Raw genomic sequence first — 26,356 nt, forward strand, 5'->3', positions numbered from 1 at the left:
AACAACAAAATTCAGGTCATTAATGAATATGTTAAACAATAGTGGCCCCAAGAGACTGCCTTGAGGAACACCACAATATATGTACGGGAAGCCAATCGGAAAGGACTTCATTAACTTTCACTCTTTGCTTTCGGTCAGACAGACATGAGTGTAAGAATCGCGTGTAAGGAAGTCATCATAACATTGTATTTCACGCAGTGGTTGTGTATTGGCAAAGTTTAGTCACTGGAATTGTTGTTTCTAACGTTAACATAAGTCAGTGCATGTCCGTGTCAAGCACAATTTTTACATTCTGTCCATCTGACTGCAATTTAAGTTTTTTTAGTTCACGTTTAAATTAATAACTTCAATAGCAGCATTTTCACAGGATTTTTAGAACCATTGTTACACGGGACAACTTGCAACAACGATTTTTCGCTCAACACCGCGTCAACTTTTCGTGGTATGTTTAACGAGTCAACGTTTCGTGCAACATCGTACAAAATGAAATTGGCAACATGCGTGTTACACGAGTCGATTTTCAGCGCAACGCCAACTCGCAGCATTTCGCGCGCGCGTCTAGGCCATGTTGAACAGAGTTTTGGGAAGGTGTTGCGCGAAAAAACAACGGCGACCCTGCTACACGAGTCAACTTTCTAAATATTCGTCATCTTGCGTTGCGAGTTTTTGACTTGGGTTCAAAAACTCGCAACGTTTTGCCGAGTCAAAAGTTGCGCAAAAAATCGTCCCCGCACCTTGTTACACGGTGAACGATTTTTCGGGCAACATTGTTGCGCAAAAAATCGTTGTTGCAAGTTGTCCCGTGTAACATCACCTTAAGCGCTCCTGGTGATTCCCGAAGATTTCTCGCTTCCAGCCCTCGCACCAGCTGGTCGTCGATTCGTCCGGGCACTATTAATAGGTCCTTTGCAGCTAACGGTCACATGGTACAAAATCCGCCATGCTGGAGGGCAAGCTACGTTCTGAGACATTCAAAACAAAGGAAAGCCAAGCATGACAAGTCCAAGTCGCTTTGTTTTGGATGTCCCATCACGTTGCTTGCCCTCTGACGGTGTTACTATTGTACCATGTCTGTTAGCTGCAAAGGGTCCATTTGATGTGAGGGCCCCCTGTAAAGTGTTTAGACTTCGTGTGGTCCAATTCTGTCAATCATACTCGTGATTAAGCAAATGGGACTTCCCCTACACGATCGTTCGATTTTGTTAATCACTCGTATGATTACAGACCGAATCGGACTGTGATAATTGCTGGGCGAATGGTCAAATCTTAAAGGGACTATAATAATAAAGGTGCTTAAAAACGCATTTTACAACCTGACGGAGTCACAATGCTTTTTACAATTTTAGTTCTGTTCCTAATCAAATATAAAAGTTTTAAGTCTCGATTTAAAAGAGTCAACTGTGGAGCACTGTTTGACTACAACACGGAGATTTGGCAGATTTTTGGTCTAAACTGTCCTGAAATTAGTGGTAGGCAATTAAACCCTAAATAAACATATATCTTTGAACATCTAAATACTAGTTATACAACACTTTCGAGTGGTATACTATGGAATATCCCACGAGTCACTTGTATACCATGCCATAGAAAATACGCTCACTAAATTTCATCGAGAATAAGATCGCAGCGCACGATGGGAAGGTTGGGTTGAATACCGTCGAATATACAACGGCTTTCCTGTATTCTGATTGGCTGTATTTTCTATGGCATGGTATAAATGCAAATATAACCTTAATTTGCAGATAGAAATCAAGATACGGCTATAAATATCGATATTTCGAAGACGCGCGGAAACAACTTGAAAACGTTTGCCTGACTTTTTCAAATTTCAATCCGTTTCCATCCGAGCCACCCGCAGCCAAACATATAGCAATTGTTTAATAAAAATGGACCACTATTTTTAAGTTTCCTGCGACAAAATATAACTTTTGGCGGTTCAAAAATCTGGTAAAATCCGTGACATAGTCCCTTTAAATCAAACTGAGCAATACAACAGCAGACCTTTTAGAATACTCGACAATTTATTTCCTGTTGACTTGACCTGATATCATTTATCATGGATTCGAACTACTTACAAATACGCTTTACTCATCTCTAATATGTACACGATATCAAATAAAATAAATAATCACAAAAGTATAAGAAAACCCGAGTCAGACATGGTCTGAATTATGATACAACGTCACAATAAACTTCAAATCTGCTAAACAGGTCCGCAACACGTGTTAACCCTTTGAGCCCCAATATCCACATACAAATTCTCTTGACAGATCTCAATACAATTTCTTATAGCATTGTTGGGAGAATTTGTTAAAGGTTCAAAGAAATTTTCCTTAAAGTTATGACCATTTCATTAATTCTCATAACCTCTTCTCTCGAATTAGTATTGATATTGTGAGGAGAAATTTGATGCTGGTCACTCTTGGGGTTTCAAGGGTTAAAATTTCTTATAAACCACCGATTAATTTTTGCGCGCTCTCATTGGACAAAAGACATCACGTGGAACAAAATCGGACGACCAGAATCTACTTCCGTCCGATTTGATACCCGTCGTCCGATTTTACAGACAAGGGGAAAACAAACGAACAAAGTCCATAACTTTTAAATCAAATCACGGTGTTAAAAAAAATTGCGTAAACCCATCAACTACCAATTACGCCGGGATTATCACTGAGTGACTTTTACCTATTTACCGCGTTAAGGCGCATGGTGGAAATTAATCGGCGGCTAATCAAATGAATAAACCCCTTTTCTGGCTTGCTGGTATGTTGGAGGATAGTGTCCTTGGCTAAAAGAATATCTTCAAAATTTCACAGTTGCCCTCGAAGCTTTGCTTCTCGGCCAATCGTTCAGTTTTCAAACAATCTCTTAATCTCGGACATTATCCTTCAATATACCAGGCGCTTAAAGGAGCTTATTACTAAATAGCTTCGAACTTCTCACTAAGATCTCGTTCGTCTGATAGAGTATCATTCATATAGCTTTAAAACTCTCAAATGTTCAATTTATCAAGCGTCAACTGAGACAAAAGGACTGCTAATATGCAAACCATTGATTAGATGACTAGGTTTTAAAAAGAGAAAAGCTAACAAGTCGGTAAATTGCAAACTTCATAAACATCTTTTCAAAACTTTCCAAATTCTACAACGCTTTTCTTTTTTTTATAATTTTCGTTGATTTAATATTTACAATTTTCTATCTCGATTCATAGCGTCCAATTTCGCAATGGAAACCTTCATTATATCTTTATCAACCTACTACTTGAACCACCGTAATGTCCTCAATATGTACACAAACTGTTTCGAGTATTTACAGCGCACATGCGTATATACGGGGACAGAAAACGACGTATAAATGAAGTTCAGTCAGAGATTGCAGCCAACAGATTTGACAAGACCAGTGGCTAGAGTAGCCTCTTGAATCTAAGAGAAAACAGAAAGAGAAAAAAAATGTGCTGGATGAATTAATTTATTTTAATTTATCAAAGCACAATAATAAAAAACCTGCCCCGTTTCCTTTATTTTCTGTTACTTTTGTAACGCTAGCGCTACCTGCGAGCTACTAAGGTTTGGAAGCAATTTTGTACTAATGAGATGGTTGCCACAGACATCAATTTCCGAAATTCCCTGACTTTTGTCTGACCAAAAAATGCAAAATGTCAGATATAATTGCAGCGCCTAGCCTCCATTTCCAAAGGAAAAAACATTGATGAGATCAGATTGACCTGAAATATTACTTCCAGCCCTCAATGCTATTACATCAGCAGTGATATAATTTGAATTTTCCCTGACCATTTTCTGACTTGTGGCAACCCTGGATAAAGTTACTGTTTACTGACGATATATAAGATATTGGTTTGTAAATGATACAAGTCTTAAACTCAAATACGCCCATATCTTTTAGTTGACAAGGGCGAAAAGAAAATGGATTTTTCAGCTTGCTCTTCCGCCAACGTTAGAGCCATCGTGTGCTAGCCCGAAGACCTTTATAGGGACCTTACTTAATCTACCAACAAAAAAGTCCAAAATTGTTACTTGCCTGTCGGGCAAGTGATAGTTAAAACCCACTAGCCCAACAGAAAAATCCACTAGCCCCGGGCGATCAAACAGGACTTTCTTTGCGCACTGAGTTTTTTCTTTTGTGATATTAAAAATCACAAAACCCTTTAATTCATTGAGGTCATAATTTATCACCAGGGAATCACTTATTTATTGTGCCTCTCAATTAAGTGGACTCCTCGATCCCGCAAGTACAAAAAACCCAACACATAAACAGACAGCAAGCTATTTTTTTAAGAAACACTACTTCCTACAACAAGTCTTTTCTTTAAACCACAAGTTACACATACCCTCTGCACGTTTGTGTGTATATATGTTACGGTTAGGAGGTTAATGAAGAAATTGTGTTACAAACAAGTCACAAATAAGTTAGGAACTGTGTTCACTATGTCACGAGCATGGGCTTAAGTAAAAATTTGGAGTCCCCAAACGAACCCATGACCTTCTGCAAACTGAGCTTAAGAAGAATTGACTGAGAGAGCTAGGTTAGTTATTAGTTAACAAATTAAAACAAACAAACAGAGTAACAACAATTTTTTACCTGTCGAAGATATTCCTGGCATTCACTTTTTGCGTTTAAAAGTAAATCTGCCTGGCCTTTTAACACACGGATATTCCACGCATAGCTTTCAACTGCCTGCAAGATAATAACATAGAGTACAATTTAACTGATAACACCGCTTAGACCAGAAGTTATTTTTCTTCCAAGGAGAGTTAAAGGAAATGTGTATGAAAAGGTAAGAAGAATCTGGATCCTGATACTGCAAATTAAGCGTTACATAGTCAACGACAAGAATCCTTTCTGCAATAATTGGCAGAGCCTTAAATATTCTCTTCAACGGTTGCTTAGCACTTGACCTCTGCGACCAGCTAACGAGAGGACATTAAGACTCTAACACCCAGGGGGGCGAGGGGGAGGTACTCAGGTATGTTTTGGGTGGGTATGTGCCACCCGGGTATCAAAAGTAGCACCCCGTTTTAGAAAGAATTTGCATCCGACATGATACCCCGTTCTAGAAACAGTTAAATTTTTAACACCCCATTTTGTCTGCTGCTAATATGAAACTTTCGTGCGTTCAAAATATCACATCCCTTTCTAGAAATTGTCTCTAAAATGGATATCCCGTTCTTGATCAGGAACCCAAAATCACGACCCTGTTGGGCGGCACATCCCTAAATATGTATTTTGGGGGAGTACCCCTACCTGGGCTCTAACAACGATCGGAAATCTTTGGGCTTACCTACCAAGATTAGCCAAACAACACAGTCACATTTTGCCAATCGTGATACAAAGATAATCGGAACAAGGGGGATAACAATTAAGCTTACCTTTGTTAACCGCTTGCCTTTAATCCCTTCTTTTACACAAGCACTGTGAAGCTCTTCCTGTAATGCAAGATTAACAAGTTACGACTCGTTTGATTCCTTAATTCGCTTTTTTCACGATCCCATAATACATCTTGTTTTATTTAAATAACCCCAAAATTTTGCATAAGCATTGTTTTCAATTTCTCTGGGGACGATTGCACGTCACTGTAAATCCCAAGAGAAATTGAAAACAATGCTTATGCAAAAATTTTGGGGGTAAACAAGATGTATTATGGGAACGGTGAAAACAGCGAATGGGCTTCATTTCACAGAGCAGCTTGGACGAGACTTACCTGACATGCAGTGCGCATGCGCAGTTGCTTAGAAACAAACACATCCTAATGACGTCAATCTGCGTTTTTGTTCACGCTTAAGTTTGATTGTACAATGACATGGCTGCTAAAGACATAAGGTTTTAAAATTCCCTGACTTTTCCCTGATAAAAATTAACTTTCCCTGACAAAATATATAAAAGGTCAGAAATACTAGCGGCCTCCAGCCTCCACTTCCAAGAAAAAAACATCGCTGAGATCACATTGACCTGAAATGTTTCTTCCAGCCATCAATCGTATGAAATCAGCGGGTGTTATAACTTATATCCCACTTTTACGACTTTTTTTCTTTAAAATGTCAATTTTCCCTGACCCAGAATAAAATTTCCTGACTTTTCCCTGAAGAATTTTATTTTTCCCCGACCATTTCCTGACCTTTGGCAACCAAGAACAACAAACGGAAACCTGACAAGTGCTTGGAACCAAGATTGGCCCCAAAACGGCGTCTGTCCGACTTAAAAAAAAAACAAGAAATTGTACAGCAATTTACTTACATGCCACTCCAGCCCAGCTCTTTGACTCTGAATAATCTAGAGTGCAATAGTAAATAGTCTATAACAACCAAAATTAAACTTTATACCACACGTCATGATAAATTACTTAAAGTTCGAATGTCCCAAGAACTTTCTCATACACAAAACGGATTTACGAGGAAGAACAAGCCCCCTTCCCCACACCCTTAAAATCTCCCTTTCCCCTCTAGTTGTTCCAACTGCCACGCCCCCTATCCGTTTCTTAATTTCTCCTTTTGCTCTGACATATTACACATTACCTCAGTAGTCTGTTAGCTGCCTGAAATTAATCACGCAAATCCTGAACTGAAAATATTCTTTGGGCGAAATAGTGAACAGCAACAAGTTCTGTTGAGATGACGCAAACATTTTTTTTACTCGTGCAACCGTCGATTGAATCGGATCAAAGGCTGAGGTGTTTATGTAAAGCCGTAAACGCGTGACAAAACCCTTCTCTGTTACGCGGCGGTTATTTTGGGTCGTCACGCAACGATTTAGAGAGGTGGTGCGTGACAGCCAAAAACACAGCTATAGAACAAGCATGGCTTACCCTTTCATGCACGGAGTCACAAGTTTCGATTAACGTTTTGGAGTCCTGAACAACCTGTCAAGATTGAAAAAACGCTGTAAGTATATTGATTTCATGAAATCGGGGGAGGATACTTCTTGTAAGTGTCTGCAGGGGTTATTCAAGAGAAAAATAAAGAAAAGACATGCAGCCCTAACCCTTCTGAAGGCATGAGAAAGGGTTGTTATTTTCTATCAAAGGTATACAAAGGGTTTACCTTTAATATCATAAGGGTTTGTCTGGTCGAAGTTTCCCCGTATGTTCTGCTCAAGCCCTACAGACACTCTCACTACAATCAATTTATGAAATGGCGTATTTACTTTGGCGTATACAAGACAGCAACTCCCTTTACATCCAATCAGCCCTAGCTGGTATATATGATATATGATCAAATTCGCCCAACAACTCCTCAAAGAGATGTATGGGACTTAGTAAGGAGAATTTGTCCTTTGACCTTCCTACCTGCTCTATTGCTGCCAGCGCTTTCTTTAACATCTCAGGCAAGCTTCCATGAGCCTCGAAGTAAGGATACTATCAAAAAAGACGCAAGTTAGAATAAAAAACCCCTCACGAAACTGGGCGCACAGCCAGCTTTAGTAAAGCAAAAGCTCTATTGGTTAGTGGTTTTTTTTTTTTTTTGTGACTGGTTTCTTTCGACATTCAACAATATATGATAAACATTTGTTGTAAAAGATGAAATATTCAGCATGTTGCGAGCGTGGGACAAAGAAAAAGTCTAGGATTGTAGAAAATGAAAAATGTTACTTATAGTTTTCATTTGGCTGTTGAACAAGAATATAGCATATGACCTCGCTCACCACGAGTCTCCCATAGCTCAGTGGGTAGAGCGTCCAACCGGTATTTTGGAAGATCATGGGTTCGACTCCCGTTAACGCTTCTTCATTTATTTTCACTTTATCCAAGTGAGCGTGGTACAAAGAAAAATCAAAGTCCCCGACGGGAATCGAACCCATGGCCTCCCAGATACCGGTTGGGCGCTCTAACCAACTGAGCTGCGAGAACTCGTTGTGAGCTGGGCCATTTACTAGGTTGATATATGACACGCGTCCTGCATACTGCTAGGATCAGCAATGTCGATAACGTCATGTATAGTGATAAATTAAGAAAGATGGTTAATTTTAAGCTCGGTAAATGAAATGTGAGTCTCGTAGCTCAGTTGGTTAGAGCGCCCAACCGGTATCTGGGAGGCCATGGGTTCGATTCCCGTCGGGGACTCAGAGTTTTCTTTGTACCACGCTCACTTGGATAAAGTGAAAATAAATGAAGAAGCGTTCTCAAGTCAAATACTCGGAAAAAAAGATTTTCGAGTTCCCCTAACGGGAGTCGAACCCATGATCTTCCAGAATACCGGTTGGAACGCTCTACCCACTGAGCTATGGGAGACTCGTGGTGAGCGAGGTCATATGCTATATTCTTGTTCAACAGCCAAATGAAAACTATAAGTAACATTTTTCATTTTCTACAATCCTAGACAAAACTGCTACCTTTTACCTGACACATTTAAAGTTATAAAGGGAACGCTGCCTTTCTCTCCAAACCCCCTTCTCCTAAATGTTGTTTAAAATCAATCAGCATAAGTGCTTCGGAAACAACATTGAATGAGGGAAGGATTTAATGACGAAATTTGAATGCTTTTAGTGACGGCATTCAAGAAAGCGTATTATTTCCACTAAACAGAGCGTTTGATTCCAGTTCTGCCCAGGATTTTAGCTAACACAAGACCTCTTATTCAGCTATAGGTGCGGAGGGGGCATGGGTACTAATATTGGACGTAAATCTGTCGTCTCCAGTACCTCATCCTTCATGACCAGGTTCAAAGCGATAAACTCTGAGGTACTCTCTAATCTAGAAGCCAACAGTCTCATGCACTGTTTGAGATTTGACCGGGGGGCCACGCCACAGATCTCCTACAATAAACAAAAAAACCCCAGTCAATTTAAAAAATGGACGAAAATTCCTCAGTGAGATTTTAATACAGTGGAGGGGAACAGGGGACGGGGACTCGGACGGGGACTCGGAAGAACAGGGGGACCGTTTGGGTACGGGAGGCGGGAGGAGAGGGGGTGAGATGCAGGATTCCTGAGGTGACGGAAATCGGGAGAAACTGAGAAAAAATTCGCAACATTTCGTAATACAGTAAAAGCCCGCGAGTAAGAACCTGTTAGGCTAAAATTTGCAAATTAGAACCCCTTTTTAAAAGAACCTATTTCACCTAAAATTTGAAAACAGGTTCTTATTTTCTACAATTGATTAAAAATGTTTACTTTTGGGAAAACATGTTTGGACAAGGCTTTACTGTACGTGTATACAATGTCATGTTCTTAATCAGTGATTAGCACTTCATTTTTAAATAAAAACTTGTGTGGTATGAAAATGTTTTCAAGGAATAGGCCGAATATCGCTAAAAGTTCTATGTAAATTTTTCTTCAGAAAGCAAGAACCTTAAGGGACACTGTCACAGGGGTTTTTATTGCTTTTCGGTAAAAAGTACTAAAATTAGCGAACAGCTCTTCTCATACATAAAATGTACCTACTACAAAAAGATGGTTTTAATAAATTAAGTTGTTGTTGAATGAGGGAAAAAGGGAGCCATAATAATTTTCAGGTGTTTTTCCAGTTCACAAGGACAAAACTTGTTTATCGCTTCAGTACACTTGCATGCTGATTTTTAACAAAATTGGACCACTATTCGTAGTTTCCATATGTCTTTAGGCTCTTGAGTTTTTGAAGTGAAACGGGTAACAGTGTCCCTTTAATTACCATTTATGTAAGATCCTGTTTAGGCTAACCCGGAAAAATTAGGTTCTTACTTGCAGGTTTTAACTGTATTCAAAAGAAATGACACAAAGAGCCGGGAACCACTAATAAGTGACGGGATGCGGGACTAAAAGGAACAAGATGCGGGACTTAAAGGTACGGGATGCGGGAAGTACAGAATCTCGTTTTATAACTGATCGACAACATATAAAGGAAATGTTAACGAAACGTATGTTACCCTGAAATTTCCCAGAGCTGTTTGGACATTTTCTCTAAGATCTGTGCCATCTCTGAGTGGTTGAATTGCCAGCTACGAAAACAGAAAACATCAACAATTAGTTTGAAGAAAAATTCGTGTTAGCTTTGGTTTCGTACCTATTGTCTACTAATCAACTGGTCAACAACAGGGAGAAGTGAGGGCTCTGGGAACCAAACTAGATCGAAATTCGAAAGTCGTACTCGTACTCAATCTCGTACTAACTTGTACCGGTATCTGAAGGTCGCTATTGCATGATCACATCAGAAACTCATAAGGGTTCACAAGTGACCGAAAACTCGAATGTTCATTCTGATAGTTTTTGGCATTCGTGTTAACGTGGTTTTGGATTTTACCAGGTTTTTAAACAGCCAGAAATTATATTTGTGTCGCAGGAAACCTAAAAATAATAGTCCATTTTTATCAAAAATTGCTATATTACAGCACTCAAAATGTCAACGAGCGTCTTTGGCTCGAGCGGATGGCTCGGATGCGAATGGCTGGAATTTTGAAAAAGATTTAAGTTGTTTCCGCACGTCTTCACAAAATCGATTTTTATAGCCGTAGCTTGATTTCCATCCGCAACTTAAGGTTATCTCTTCCTTTAGGTATCCAAAGATGATGGTTTTCATGGGTTAAGTTGCCTACCACTAATTTCAGAACAGTTAAGACCAAAAAACTGCGAAATTTCCGTGACGTAGCTTCTTTAAATTAAAGGATTTAGGGGGGGGGGACATAACGTCTTTGATAACAAAAGATTGTATAGACCATGTATTTACAGCAGCACCTTCATGTAAGCTTACCTTAAACGTATCATCCACGGCCTTGCAACCAATAGATTTCATACTTGTGTACTGAAACAAAGAAAAGAAAAACACAGTTGTAACCAGAATTGTGAAACCCGCCAGAAAAGTGAGACAACTCAGTTTGTTTTACATGGAAAAGAGAAAAAAGAATGCAAACTGGATCTAAATACCTCCCTCGCCTTTTTCGATTTCCTCAAGGATGCTTTTCTTGGTCTTTGCTGCAACATGAAAAAAAAAAAAAAACTTCATACCGTCACATCAAGCAGATAACCTTTTTTAATACCTTCACTTTTTTATTTAATGCGAGTTTCTTAGCTACAGCTCTTTAGGTTAGGTATCAACTGCTCATCTTTTCAATCAGCACTCGAGTAAAATAAGCAACACATGTCCTCGTAGGACTTGGCGAGGGCTCCAGTGGCGGATCATTCACCGCGGTCAAACGTCTTAGGCAGCTTTGCTTTCTATTTCGGGGAATTTCGTTCATATTGACGTGTTAGTTTGAGCAACGATCGATAAAATAGTTGCTGAGTGTACAAATATTCCCATTTCCTCAGGTAAACGAGTATTTTTACTTTTTAAATGTTCCGCATCCGAACAAAGTGCTTTGACAAATGACGCCGACAAGTCCACATATCGCTATTTTCAAATGCGTAGTATTTTTTAGTAAAGCTAAAAAAAAAACTTAGTAAAACGTCAGGATACCGGTATTGTATCGAACTTTGAACTGTGGAAATTAAAACCTTTTCTTAAATCATCAGGATAATGTCTTGATAAACCGCCAAATTCTCACACTACCAGTGAAGGCCATGCATGGCGATCACTAGGGAGAATTCATATGCCGATCGTGTAAATGACCACGAGCAATACTTACAGCCACAGCGTCGCTGAGATTTGTGATGGTCACGTGAACAAACAAGGTAGCTGAGTCCAGCTCCTCTCCGTGGGGTGACAGGAGGCGTACGTGTCGATAGCCTGGGAACGAGAAAGCAAATCGGCGTTAATTCTAGCAGAACATTTCGTTTCTTTTTTTTGCTAGCTTTATAACAAAGCCGATTACTGTGGCTACACGATATCAAAAAGTTCAGGCAAACCTAACCTTACACAACGAAACGAACTATGAACAGACATGGCACTGACTTGCAAAGGAGCTGGTTCGAATCCTCACTAGACCAATAGTTGGCGGTGTCTATAAGCTGATTGGTTTCCAAGCTTTGAGCGTTTTGTTCTTTGTTTACGGATTTCTTAACAACACTAAACGTATATCAATGGAGCCAATGTACTCTACATTTCCTCCGATTTATTTCCAAGCGACTCAGAACTCTTGGAAATGTGATCGAGCTTCGCGCGACATCTCAGACAGACACAAGTCTATAGGGCAAAGTCGCGAGAGGGGCACGAAACTTGGGGCAGCGACGTATAGTCAGTAGTCAGGTACCCAGGAGTCCAAAATGTGACACCCACGGGCATTTTTGTCTGATTTTGGCAACATAGCTATTTTTACTAAATCGAGTACGCTGATTTCGAAAATCAATGTTGCCAAGCTTAATTCTTGCGTTAAGATGATGTTTTAATGCATTCAATTATGACGTCATGGTACAAATAAGGAATTTTCTTTCCTTTAGCTATTTTAAGCATAATTCATCCAGAAATTCGTTCGAAACATTATTAGTATACTGTAAAATGATTTTAAGAATTTTCTGATAGTTTTTATACCGTTTCTATGAATATCAAGCCGTCCAGTGAGAATTGACCACGCCCTCTCATAAAAATTCACTTTATCACGGGTATAGTGTTAACATTTTGTTTAAAAATGAATGTGATTCTTGTATTAATAGAAAGTTGTAATTGAATTGCTCCACAAACATCAGCGATGTTAGACATACACCATAACGACTGCTTTTATCCACAAAGAGAGTGGCAAGGAGAGACAGAAGCAAGATAATGAAGCTGAGAATTCTCTACATTCCACACTTCAAAATCCGGGTTGTTCTTGTCACGGACAAATGAGACATTGCAAAAAATTGCCAAGAAAGATCTCGTGACTCTAGAAATAAAACAAGATCTTTCAATTGGACAGACTCAGCTTGAACGATTAGTAGAATAGAGGCTACTATCTTCAGACAGAGAGGAAGAACGGGAACGGAAAGAAGGGATGGAAAACAAACTTTCGTTACCCTGTTCGCAAGAATAATCCACCTCTATTTGCCAGCCTTTATAAAGTCAAAAGTGCTGCAACTAGCCGCAAAAAGAGAAAGACTTTTAATTTGCATGGAAACCAGAGTATTCTATGTTGTCTAGTGACGGTGTATGAAGGCAGGCGCGAGATAAACATGCAAGCCATATTGTAGCATCTGAGGTATAATGCCGGTGCGACCGTTTCTCGCAGAAATGAACCCCACAAGTGTGAAACAAGTCAATTTTAGAAGACGTTCTCAGAAGAAAAGGTCAAGTGCCTAGAGTCAGTTTGTTCTTCGATAGCTTCGCCCTGGTGGCAGCATACTAATTATGGTGGCAGCTATTGGCAAACCAAAAAATGCAAATGCTTTCGGTGGGTTTGCGGAATGTTACGTGAACACTGTTTTACGGAAAGGTCCTGGATACCAGAGGATTGATGTGTTACTCGATGGGAGGCACTCCATAAAAGCAACGACAAGAAGTCGACGCTCCGAGAACACGGCGCGGCCAGTGAGCAGAGTCATTGAAGTACGTAAGAGAGGTTCAGTTGCGGCCGATGAAGTGGCGAGCATTTTTGGCACTAGGAGACAACAAAGCGGACTTTGCACGGATTCTCTCAGATGAACTTATCTCGCAGGCACTGACTCTGCAATCGTAGTATATCTGGTGGTTTTTCATACGAAGTGGATTCTGCTCAGATCCTGGCCTAGATGTAGCCTTTTTGAGATCCAACCAAGAGGAAGCCGATACGAAGTTTGTTCGTTATGCAGTCAGTCATAGCGGGCATGTCGACAACATAATAGTTTCCACTCGAGGCACAGACTTGCTGTTACTTCTCCTGGCACATCGATCGCGCTAAGCTCTCATCAACAGTGTGGATATGGGCAGGAACTTCAGAGAATCCAACGTAATTAACTTTAGAGGATGTCTCAGCAAATCTTCCTAATAACTCGTCAAGTTCATTGTTACCATCTCACACCATCACCGGCTGTAACAGCACCTCTTTCATCTGTGGAGAGTTTTCACAGAACACTTTGTTCTTCTCTTCTCGGTCGGCGAAGATGTCCTCGAAGCTGACACCACTACCTGAGCAGAAAACGTTTGTTTGTTGAATGTATGAAATCCAATCTGACCACTGGCTATATATGTGCCTCTTCGCTATGAATTTAGAAAAACGCATGCCATGTGCACTGGGCTGTGTAGATGCACCAAGACCGACGCTAATTGCTATATCAACCTGCGCTAAAGCGCTATAAAGAAACTTGTTTAAAAAGCAATATTAGTTCAGTGTTTTTAAAAAAGTTCAGAAGATATATTAAAAATATTTACCGATATTGATTAAAAATATTATAGACAGATTTAAACCTGAAAGCAAGGAGCAATGTTATGATCATTTTGAATTCGTTAATTTTACATGCGTTCAACCAAAGTCTTTATCATGAGCCTATAACAGACAAAGTGCATTGTGAAATAAGTTAGATTCAGCAATATACAGGACAAACAATAAAGTTTTATAACAACGATGATATATTACGACATTAATATACAATCTTCGTTCACTGTCCAAAATCCACGCGCGCAATTGGTTAAAATAGATCACGTGATTTTGCTTTACCTGTCGTCAGCAAACTCAGACAGTGCAGTATTGACAATAATGCACGAAAATCGTGCATTATTGAAGGTGTCTTCAGCTTCAAAGCTTGTAGAAGTGGAAGAAAAGTATATTCCTCAAATTATCAACGATCCAATACCAAACAAAATCGAAGAGGATAACAACTTGAAGCGCTTTCATGTTCAAAGGTAAACTGCAGCTCAATAAATACATTTTTGTGTGCGATTGACTTGCTTGTAGTTGCTTGATTGTGAAAGCCATCGACTTGCATTGAACAAGCTTCTCGCTGACTGTATTTATGAACGACCACAGCTGATGAACGATTTTATGAACCATTTTAAGTTTTATTTCTGTACGGCTAATTTGTGATTTTTATATTATTGATGTAATCCCGTGTAATTATGTACTACTACACTTCTTATTTTTAAACATTAAGTTTCAGTGTTGTTTGAAGTTCGTTAAGTCGATGATCGCTTGCAGTTCGATGCAGTGTACTCAGATTGTATATTAAAAGGGTTAGAGTCTGTTCGTTCGTGTTTTGTTGACAAATACACGCACTTGCTGGCCTCACAATGAACTCAAAATTTTCAATACTGCACTCGGCTACGCCTCGTGCAGTATTGAAAATTTCTCGTTCATTGTGCGGCCAGCGCGTGCGTGTATTTGTCAACAAAACACTCACAACAGTCTCTAACCCATAATTAACTATGATATTATTTCCATTTATTTCACCACAAAACTTAAACGAAATGCTGAAACAAGGGAAACTCGATATATGAAAATTGTAATGGCGTCTTTCTTGATGCTCGCTAGCTCGTAGCTTCAGCGTGGCACGACGACAATATTTTTCTTTCTTATTGCAACTATAGCGATTTGTTAATACAAAAATCGCATTTGTTCATTTGTTCTTTGACAAAATAACAAAACTACACCCGTGATAAGGTTCCCGCGATAGGGTGAATTTTGTTTAAGAGGGCGTGGTCAATTGTTACTGAAGAGCTTGATTTTCACAGAAACAGCGTAAAAACTCTCAGAAAATTCTTAAAATCATTTTTACAGCACACTAACAATGCTTTAAATGAATTTCTGGATGTATTATGCTTAAAATAGCTAATGGAAAGAAAATTCCTTATTTGGACCATGACGTCATAATTAAATGCATCAAAACATCATCTTAACGCAAGAATTAAGCTTGGCAACATTGATTTTCGAAATCAGCGTACTCGATTTAGTAAAAATAGCTATGTTGCCAAAAATCACACAAAAATGCCCGTGGGTGTCACATTTTGGACTCCTGGGTACCTGACTACAGTAATTTCGGTACGTTATTCGTCCGGGACCTTTTAATCTTTGGTTTGGGGTCGGGGAGTGGGGGGAGAGTCGTCGAACAACTTCATACATAGATCTTTTTTTTACCGCCCTTAGAAAGATGAAAGAGCCTCGTCCCCCCCCCCCCTGCAACTCTATTTGTTGTGTTACCTGGTTGAATACAGTTGAGAGGAACAGTGTATTGGCCAATAAACCCGTCACCAATGAAGTCATCGTCCTGTACTACAAACCGCACTAGAGCTAGGTCAGGAAGATTGATGTGGAACTCGAAGGTTTCGTCGAAGACGGGGTTGAATCCTGTCAAGAAATATAACACAGTTAATACATACAATAAGCTAGACAGTGTTTCATCACATTTCCAAACAACTGTAACGTAGTCAAAACAATTTCAACTGCGCATCGTATTTTCAGCACTCTTCTGATTCTTAGCCTGCGCCGCAGACGAAATTAAATCCTGATACTGATTCTTGGTTTTTGGAATTCCAATGAAACACTGTATCTCTTGTGTGATTAAAAGCTTCACTATATAGACGCGAGTGTTTGACTGAAAAATAGACCACTGATAAAATTAATATGATTTACATCCGGGACCGTAGTGGCGTATTTTCCATATCTTCCGTCATTTCGCGCCATTGCACGGGTGAACGCCTGCCAAACTTTGTCAAACGCCGGATGAAAGATGGCGAGTGATAGAGAAGTTAGGTTCATTAAAATGGACTTAAAATTCGTTCACTAAGGAGCAGAAAAAACCCAAACATAGACTCAAAACAATTCCAGGAGGTTCTTGAAAAATAGACCAAAGGAGAGATATTTAAGAAATTCCAGGCGCCAAAGTGCAAGAGTTAACATATTAAAGGTTTGTGCTTTCGACACTTCTGTAGTTCTTGTCTAGATAATAAATAGAACATTACACGCCAAAACATTATCTCACTCGTGAGATATCGTTTTGGCCACGAGAACATAAAATTCATATCTTTGAGCCAATGCACGTGTGCAATATCCTCTATATACAGTCAACTCTCGTTATAGCGGACACGCTCGGGGCGTCGTTTAGTGTCCGTCATACAGTCCCCGCCGGCACCCGCATGGGACACGAACGGACAAACCAGACCCAGGCGAAAGAGGTTGACTGAAGACTCCCGCTATACGGACCCGCTGACGGACACAAACGACGCCCCGAGCGTGTCCGCAAACGAGAGTTGACGTAGCAGAGTCGTAAGCGGGAGTCATTTCCAGTCAAACCCCGCTGGGATGGTTTGTCCGTATGCGAGTGTCCGCAATAGCGGGATGTCCGCAAGGCGAGAGTTGACTGTACTGTAGAATTCGCTCAGCGAATTCAAAACACAACATGTAAAATATTTACCATTGTGAGGGACTGTTCTCGTCCTTTCTTGTGAAATGTCAGCCGGGATACCAAACACTTCGATTGTGATAAACGGATCAATCACCTAGGCGGAATAAACATAAGCACAAAAGTTACATTTTAAACAGTAAAAAATATTAAAATTAAATTTTTAGCACTGGTACTTACGTCACCCTTGGCTGTCGATCCCTTTGGTTTAGGGAACTGCTGTCCGCTAATAATCTATAAAAGAAAGAAAAAAAGTGAACACTACATGATAATTTAAATTCTGGAAAGGAAAACCTTCTGCGAAAGGAGATTCATTTATCATTCGTGTTTAAAAAAAATCTAAGAAGCATTTCATTGGAGATTGCAGAACGCGCCCTTATTCAATTAGCTACCTTTAGATTGGACTACGGGTACGAGATTGAGTACGATTACGAGTTTTTCGTGTGCCTCCTATAATCACTTATTACACCAATCTTATCCCTAACGTTTATGTATGTGTTGGCAACAGGAAAAAGTTATAGTTTGGGGCATACAACTGTGACGAAATTCCGAAGTCGTACTCGTACTCTAAAGGTCGCTAATTAGTTTTGACTAAACGCCAAAAATCGAATCGCGACGGAAGTACAAATTATTCAGCATACAGTGAACACGTCTTTGTACCTTGATTTGCAGTATTTGCGGTGAGACGCCTGGAATAACATCTTTTGTATTTGGATTAAAATACGCTATTTCTGAAAAAGAAATCATAATTATGCAAATGATTAATTACCACTGTATTAATCATCATGAAATAGAAGAAAGCCATCCTAATCACAGAAGCAAGCGTAAGCCAATCTGAACTCGAAGTAGAAGCATAAAATCGGTGGAAAGCGCGGGAAAACATGTAACCACTGCAAAGCGCGGCAAAACATGTAGCCACTGCAATGCGCGGAAAAACATGTAACCAGTGAAAAGCGCGGGAAAGCATGCGACCGGCGCAAACGCGGGAAGCATGTAGCCAATGGAAAGCGGGGGAAAACATACAACCGGTGGAAACGCAGGAAACCTGCAGCCAATGAAAAGCGCGGGAAAACATGCAACGAGTGGAAAGCGCGAGTAACATGTAGCCAATAGAAAGCGCGGGAAAACATGCAGCCTGTGGAAACGCTGGAAGCATGTAGTCAATGGAAAGCACGGGAAAACATGTAACCAGTGGAAAGCGTGGGTAACATGTAGCTAGCGGAAAATATTTTGGTGGGTTGAAATGGTTGCAATGGGCAGTCATCTTTGTTCACTGCTGATATTTTTTTCCTTCTATTTCAGTAAAAGCAAGACCTGAAATGTGCATTTTACCTTCTCTCATGACAGCCGGCTTAAGGATGTATCCACATCCTCCATTCTCTAGAAATTTTCCTGTGTTTAAGTTCATCATAAGACCTGGCGTCTGGTAATTTAATGCCACTAAAAAATATATATATAAAATAATTTATTGAAACAGTTTTACATTAACAGCAAACCCCACAATACATTTAGAATTTATTTTTTCAAAGCTTTAGTTCAATAGTCGACTCAAAAGTTAGAATCGACTTGCATAGTACACACTTTCGTAACAATTTATCTATTTACAGCTTTCGTTTGAACAGGGTCTTATCAAGCCAACTGATGAAAAAAATCGTTCAATTCTAAAGGAGTATAAATGTTCCGATAAGGAGATTCAATGAAAATAATTGTACATGTAATACATACACATTCTTCGATGGCTTAATTATTATTCCACTATTTTTTCCACTTTATAGTCACGTTTAGGACCATATTCCGTAAGTTTGTCCGTCCGTATTTTTGCCCTGTTCTACAGTGTAATGACGTGACATACTTTGCGCGTTCGTTTGCCCTAATATGGTAAAATGGCGCAATAATGGAAAAATAAAATCACTTAATTTTTATACAACTTACCAAGTTGGCACCCACAGTTCCACATTTCCTGAGGGTTGAAATTACTGGAGTCCAGTCTCTTTCCAGCGGGATACACTCTGCTTAAAAGCGCCTTGTTATAATTAACGAATTCTTCAGGAAATGTTTGCGTCAACCGTCTGGCGACATTTTCACTAAATGAGCACATTTCCCAACATTTTTCTATAACAAAGAAAAAAAAGTAGCATACCGGTATATTAGTACAGGTCAGACTTAACATAAACTTTCGAGAATTAAGTACGGGGTGACAAGACGTTCGTAAATTTTAGGGTGTTTGCTACTGTGAACACCCAAAATTGCTAAATGGATAAAAGAAAAATTGTTCGTCCTTTCGTCCATCCGTCCTGACCGTCTGGCCCTTTGTTCGTTCGTTCGTCTGTCTGTTCCTTTATTCTTCCTTCGCTGATTTGCTCTTTCGTTTGTTCATTCAATGACGAATTCGTTCGTTCGTTTGTTCGTTCGTTCTCTCGCTCTCGTTCATTGTTCGTTCGTTTGCTCGTTCGATAACTTGTTGGTTGGCTGGTTCGTTCGTTCATTCGCTCGTTCACTCGCTCGTTCATTTTGTGGCTCACTTGTTCGTTCGGAGGTCCGTACATTCGTCCAACCATGCATTCGTTCGTTTTTTTTTTTTCGTCCGTTTATTAATCCCTCCCCTCATTCGTCACCTCTTCACTAAAACGATGTAACAACTCTTTGTTCTTTTACTTACGGTTTTCGGAGGAATACTGGAAGTCTTGGAAAGCAACAGATTTACAATATGTCACCAAGTCTGATAATTCTCGTGCAAGTTTTATCGTTTTCTTCGGTTTTTTGTCAGGATCCTGCAAATAGACATGCCTTTCAAATAAACACAATGTCCTCTTAGTAAATACCAGTAAAACTTTTAAGTTAAATAATAAGAAAAATGCAAACCCTTTTTATTTCAATTCCAGTTGTTCAACAGCTAGGGCGGGTTGTTCAAAGCACAATTAAGCTAAGCTAGGATTAGGGTGAATTTTGATTTCAGTTTTTAACTTCTCAGTGAGATTTTTGGTTTAGGGGTGGACCTTTTTTTTTTTGATGGGGGGGGGGGGGGGTTTTTTTTTTTTTTTTTTTTTTTTTTTTTTTTTTTTTTTTTTTTTTTTTTTTTTTTTTTTTTTTTTTTTAAAATTTTTACCTCTCTTTAATTTTTTTTAATTTTTTTTAAATTTTTATATTTTCTGTCCTCCATTTTTGACATCGACTCACTCAAACTTTACAAAACATAGGCAATAAAAAAACACTTTTATACACGAGAAATTGAACCGTCGATAAATTTTGTTTCCTGGGTTAGTGTTAATCGGCTTCTGAAAAACCCGGCCCAGGTCGACGCTAAACCGTGGCCGGCTTCTTCTTGAGCCCGCAAACTCGTCTGACCTGACATCTCATCGTGACGTTACGCCCACTTTCGGAATACTCGCAAGTGTTTGCGCTGTCTGTGATTGGATAATAAAAACCGTAAACCCTTCAAGTGCTTCAACGCATATTTTTCATACAGGTAACCCTTTACCGTCCACAGTGTTGAGCATATTAACGAGAAGGAATCATTTGGCCTTCATAACAATAGTTTTTAATCGCTATTTTGACCCACCTTGACACGTTTTATGCTTCCTTGTTTGCTGTTTTGTCTCTCGAGTTTACAGTCGCCATTTATTACAACGGTGTCGTCTTGTTCGTCATCGTCATCACTGACCTCGCCCGTGTCTGTCTTTACATCTGATGGGAGCTTCTTGTTCTGGTATACGAGTAAAAATCAACTTCAAGTGAGGACAGAGCTGCTTTCAAATGAGTGTGGTAAAACCAAAACCAACGTAATGACACTGGCCAATTACAAGGACACGCAGAATCCAGTGAACCAATCAAAACTCGAAGTAAGTACATGTGGTCGGCGTGAAGAGCGGGAAAACGTGTGTCAGCGAGTCACCAATGGTTTTGGTTTTACGAAATTTTGCACAACGAAGCCCCGTTCAGTTATACAAGTAACACACGCTTCACAAAAAATACACGAGGCGAAGCAACTAGCTGAGACTGGAAATCCACGACCTTCGCCACAGATCTGTAGACTGACTTATTTAGGAAAACAGCTTGAACAAATGAAAGTCCATCTCTGATTTGAATGAGCCTGTAGTTTTATTTCAGCGGGATGTTGCTAAGCAACCTATCTGCCACGAGCTGACGTAACATTGTGCTAGTGCAAGCTTCAGATTGGAGGAAAAGAATCGGAACTCTTCGGAAACTTACACAAAGACCGAGATCGGGATGTTGCTCCGAGTGAAATCTGGTCGGCGCGACACACACTCAGTCTTGGGAACAAGCGCCAGTTGATGGCGACATCACTTTTACGAGAAGTGACTGAGCCCGCAGTCTTTGTTCCAAAAGTTGCTAAGCAACATGACGTATATATACGCGTGATGGCCCTCGGGGTGCTCATCCGCGTTCGAGCTAGTTTTTGAGATTGGTTAAAATAATTCGGAATTTCTTTGAGTGCTTCAACGAAGATTTCAATGACAAAACTGGCACTTATTCCCCCGACTGCACAGTTTCTTTAGCATTTAACATGTATCAGACTGAGTCAGCATCACTTACTTTGACAAGAATTTTCTCCTTCAGCGCTTCTGGTGATGGTAGATACGACTCATTTTCTCCTGGTTGAATTGTATAAAGCTTATCTACAAAGCAATGGAAATCATGATCTTGATTTTTTATTTGAATAAGTGAAATTTAAGAGTTTTTACAAAATTCTGAATTGCTTGAAGAAAGGTTATTCTTCCAAACGCTGTCTTATATTTTGCATCACAAATAATGGCAAATCTTGAATAAAGATCGCCAGCAAATGACAATTAAAAGATCTGAATACATGATTCCAACAAGTCACTAATAGCGAAACTTTTCTAACAGAAAAGACTTTGTTCTCGGTAAAAATATTTCACACAACAGCATAGTACAATAATTATATAAAATATTTGTTGATTTGCCAACTAGCTGCCTAAGACATCTTACCTTGTAAAATCTCTTTCAAATACTTTGCCATAACCTGTTGTTGTTTAACACTACAATGATTTTCTATGGATAATATAAGTGGATATCTGAAAGAGAACGAAACATGTCACAAATCAGTAAGTAACTTCTCAAACCGACGTCGATGAGAGAAGCAACCATAGAAATGAAAGAATATCTTTTAGACTGTTCACAGTCCCCTATTTCCGTGAAGTCGAGAGATCGATCGTTCAGTCCGACGGGCCGCCATCTTGGTTTACGAACGCGAGCGAAAACTGGGGAGAGTGCAAAAATCCCGTGGGTGCCGGGGAGGGATGCTCTTAAAAGGGACACACGGGTGGCCTACTGATACACCACTTTTATTTTGGCTGTTTTTTTTTTTTTTTTTTTTTTGTTTTTATTTGCTCTTTGGCCTCTTTTATTTAAAATTAAAATTTTTTTTTAAAAAAAGCGGAGAGTATATATAATAAAATAAATATATAAAAAATATTGGTTCTCAGTTTTTAATTTGGGATAAGGAAACATGCGCAAACCGCGTCACTGGGAAGACAGGACAATACCCTTTTGCGACAAGATGTTGGCGGTTCAAATATTGATTTATCGATTGCATGGCAGATGCAATCAAAAGGGGAACTGGGCCTAGCAAACAAGAAACAAGTGAGAAACTAAAGGGAGCAATGTTACGGTATATTAAGTCATTTTTCTGATTCCTTTAAAATTGAAGGAATTCTCAAAAAAATAGTTTTCTTACATAGAAAAACAACAAATGAGTAATAAAAAGGTAAAAATAACCAAGAATGGTTCAGACTGATAAAGATTAAGACAAATTTTGATCAACAATTTTGAAAAACTTTGCCAATTTTTTCAAAATGTGTTGTCTGTGACGTAGCTCTGTGACGTAGACTGGGCATGTGATGAAATTTGTGGAACCCAGGGGAGGGGGGAGAGGGGCTCCTATTTATCAGTGACAGCCGTATCAGCCTCCACCATGATTGAACCCTTAACTCTGCAAGGTTTGTAAGCGTCATGTACTTACGGAGATACTGTGAATGCATGTTCATCTATAGCTTCTAAAACATCACGAAAGAGAATTTTTGAAGTGAGAGTGTGGCCATGATAAATGACGGGATCATCACCGCTTCCATCCCAACAATCCACTGAAATGAAAAGGAATATCACAATATAAGACTGCAGCATGACTGAGTAACTACACAGCTTCAAGATCAACTCAATATGAAAAAAAATGGCCGTCTGGACCAGATCATTCTCGTCCCCAAAGCCCTTTTCGTTTCTCTTAGCCGACTGGGCCTTGACACGAGAAACGAAGGCGCTCTGGATTATTAAATTAATGGGATTATTAAATTAATTCGAATTTTTCTGATTGGCTTTCTGAAACCACAGGCAGACAAGTCTCTGTGTTTGAGGCCGCATGACGTAAGCGTCACGGTACGCTATTTGATCTCATACGTTCACTGTAACTTGTATCGATTGACCTCAGCCTATGTCAACTGATCGCGAGAAATGCTCTATAAAATACTGAATTTTGCATTTTTTTGGTCCCCAACTTTGATCTACTGTTAACCAGTTAAATAAAGTTCACTTACCTAATATCGTTTGTTTGATCTTTTGTGATTTTATGGGGTTTTGAGGCCGTTAATTCCTCGCTAGCCATCACGAGAAACGATCAAAAGATGCAAAATTCAGTATTTTATGGAGCATTTCTCGCTTTCAGTTCACTCAAACGAGGTCAATCATTACAAGTTAGAGTGAACGTATGAGTCGCCAGTTCCAAAATTCTAGTCGCCATGGCGACTAAAATGGTCGCAACTTGGAGGGTTGTTTTAGATTTTAATACAAAGCGTACTAATCGTTCAAAGCCTACTATAAACGCAAACATTTTGTTGATGTGAAAAAACCCTAAAATAAAATTCAATACAATCGAAGCCCAGAAGCCAAGACAATCAGAGCCAAAACAAAGGTGAAGTGCATTAAGACTTGGATCTTTTAACTTCTTTCTTCAAAGTAACACTTACATTCTACGCATTTACAGCCTTTTTTAAGTGCGTCAATATAAGCTTCTACACTGGACGGTCCGCTAAGTTGATTTTCTAATAAGTACCTGCAAGCAAACCAAAACCAGTCTGTTTGACACCAAACCTGGCCATACAGCAGTAGGTGCATTAAGAGGCGGGGTCAGGCCCTCTTTTATGGTCTGAGGAGCTTTTGGCTGTGTCTTTCACTGCAGCCCTTACTACTTGTAGTATGGCCCTGTTTCCGAACTTTTTTGATCTAACCCTGTTCTCTATCAACCAAATACTCTGCAGCAGCTAGTAAGTTACTACTTCCCTTAACTCTTTCCCTTAACTCTGTCAGCAGATTTTGGTGATAAGCATCTAATAGAACTAGGTTTGTCCTTTTCACAGGTGAACTATTCATTTTGCGTATCGGTCGCATCTTAGAGCAGTTTTCAATTGAGTGTCGTAAAACCAAAACCAAAGTAATTACTCCGGCCAATCACAAAGGACACAGACAAATCAGTGAACCAATCAAAACTCGAAGCAAATACATGTAGCCGGCACAAAGCGCGGGAAAACGTGCGCAAGCGAGTCACGATTAGTTTTGATTTTAGTTCTGATAGGCTAAGAAAGTGGCGCGAGATTTTCAAGCCAATCACTAAGCGTAGCATGGCAAAACCAAAGCAAACACAATTAACTTTCGACACTCAAGTGAAAACCGCTCTAAGCATCTAATAGAACTAGGTTTGACCTTTTCACGGGTGAACTATTCATTTTGCGTATCGGTCGCATCTTGATAGAGCTAATTGAGAGAAAGTCGATCACTTTTTGGTGCAAAATCGGTGCTTTGCTTAAACAGGCCAAAACACCTGTAAAAGATCGAGGTCCTCTTTTCAGGGTTTACCAATGTTTTAATCAAAACTTTTTTGGTCTAAAGGAAGGACGGATACAGTAGAAAGGAGTGGAAATAACAAAGCCGAGAAAAAATGAAAAGAAAAGGAGCACTGTGTTGCAGAAAAGGTACATAATCACTTTTTTCCAGTAAATTCTGTTTAGAGGTCCATCATCCTCCCCACACCTAAACTATATTGTGACCAACTCTCCTAACTACGTAACTAATCTTAAATCAATGAACTTAACACATAAAACATCTAATTTGGTTTATGTACACTTACGTGTTATGTGAAGATGCAATGAAGTAATGGGAGAGTGGATGTGTCATGTCTTGACAAACCGTTTTATGATCACTGTCAAAGATATGACAATCTTCTTCTAATAAATACTGTGTAAAACCTGCAAAGAACAATTGTTAGGCTTTTGTAACAAACCACACAATTCTTGAAGTATACCTTATTGACCTACTGTAAGCTACAGTGGGTTTAACACAAAAATTCTTTGAGGCACAAAAAGACTGTTACTCTCCCTGCCCTTCACTTTCCAACTGCTCAAATGAAGCGACAAAATAAAGTACAATCCACTAGTAACATTTTGCTACATGTAGGGTATTAGTCAAGAATAGCACTGCTCTTTAGCATTTTTGCACATAACAACAGCTTTAAGTAAAAATTGCACATGTATCTTACAAGGGAAGCTTATTAAAATTGAATGATCAGGTAACCGCTGTCTTGATTGAAATACAGTAGAACCCCTATTGAGCGGCCACCCTCGGGAAAATGGCAACTGGCCGGATTTGTCAGAAATAAGCCTAAGGCCATTTACATGTAAAAAGGTTACATTATTTCAATACAACATAACGTGAAAGGAATAATGGAACCAAGTGAAGACTACAGTAAACCTATGTTTGAATTATTAATTTAATCAGCCATCACTGTCCGAGCTTGTTGAAAATAAATCCAAACATTGTATAAAATAGGCGTAGAAACAATAGAAGAACGCTCATTGGGACGCCAGAAAGGTGGCCACAGCCGCTCAATAGAGCTGTCTGCTTACAAAGGGTTTGAATTATTGTATCATTTGTTGACGAGTTGGATTTTATAGGATTTAAAACTAATAGTAAGTAGAATTACAAGCAATAATAAACAACCTTACTTACCATCTATTCCTAAACATTTTAACCTTCTGCCTTCCTCTGTTGGCTCACATCTTTTGATAATGTCTAAACAATGTTCTTTGCCCACCCTAGAGAGCTGGGCAAATAGGAAACAAAAAAACATATTAGACAGATTGTCTCCTTTTGTAGATCTACGCATTTACAGGATGTTAGGAAGTTA

At 39.4% G+C, this 26,356-nt stretch overlaps 1 protein-coding gene across 1 annotated transcript in view; it reads right to left on the reverse strand.

Annotated features, from left to right (window-relative positions):
- Positions 1–2,002: 2,002 nt before the first annotated feature.
- LOC144652508 (inactive phospholipase C-like protein 1) overlaps positions 2,003–26,356 on the reverse strand; it is a 38,716-nt gene continuing 14,362 nt past the window's right edge. The window contains exons 8-32 of the mRNA XM_078512530.1: positions 26,179–26,272; positions 25,301–25,418; positions 24,144–24,229; positions 23,147–23,267; positions 22,114–22,199; positions 21,700–21,782; positions 20,705–20,848; positions 19,805–19,916; positions 19,078–19,257; positions 18,478–18,585; positions 17,806–17,876; positions 17,326–17,379; positions 17,158–17,242; positions 15,945–16,091; positions 11,550–11,650; positions 10,849–10,896; positions 10,676–10,726; positions 9,855–9,926; positions 8,653–8,766; positions 7,301–7,369; positions 6,821–6,874; positions 6,253–6,288; positions 5,388–5,444; positions 4,600–4,695; positions 2,003–3,422 (exon numbers count right to left, since the gene is read on the reverse strand). Coding sequence (XP_078368656.1) covers positions 3,366–3,422; positions 4,600–4,695; positions 5,388–5,444; positions 6,253–6,288; positions 6,821–6,874; positions 7,301–7,369; positions 8,653–8,766; positions 9,855–9,926; positions 10,676–10,726; positions 10,849–10,896; positions 11,550–11,650; positions 15,945–16,091; positions 17,158–17,242; positions 17,326–17,379; positions 17,806–17,876; positions 18,478–18,585; positions 19,078–19,257; positions 19,805–19,916; positions 20,705–20,848; positions 21,700–21,782; positions 22,114–22,199; positions 23,147–23,267; positions 24,144–24,229; positions 25,301–25,418; positions 26,179–26,272 — 2,244 coding nt within the window. The 3' untranslated portion in view covers positions 2,003–3,365. The remainder of the gene's footprint in view (positions 3,423–4,599; positions 4,696–5,387; positions 5,445–6,252; positions 6,289–6,820; positions 6,875–7,300; positions 7,370–8,652; positions 8,767–9,854; positions 9,927–10,675; positions 10,727–10,848; positions 10,897–11,549; positions 11,651–15,944; positions 16,092–17,157; positions 17,243–17,325; positions 17,380–17,805; positions 17,877–18,477; positions 18,586–19,077; positions 19,258–19,804; positions 19,917–20,704; positions 20,849–21,699; positions 21,783–22,113; positions 22,200–23,146; positions 23,268–24,143; positions 24,230–25,300; positions 25,419–26,178; positions 26,273–26,356) is intronic.

The sequence above is a fragment of the Oculina patagonica genome, chromosome 4, assembly GCF_052425735.1.
Source record: "Oculina patagonica isolate OP01 chromosome 4, crgOcupat, whole genome shotgun sequence".
Lineage (NCBI taxonomy): Eukaryota > Metazoa > Cnidaria > Anthozoa > Scleractinia > Oculinidae > Oculina > Oculina patagonica.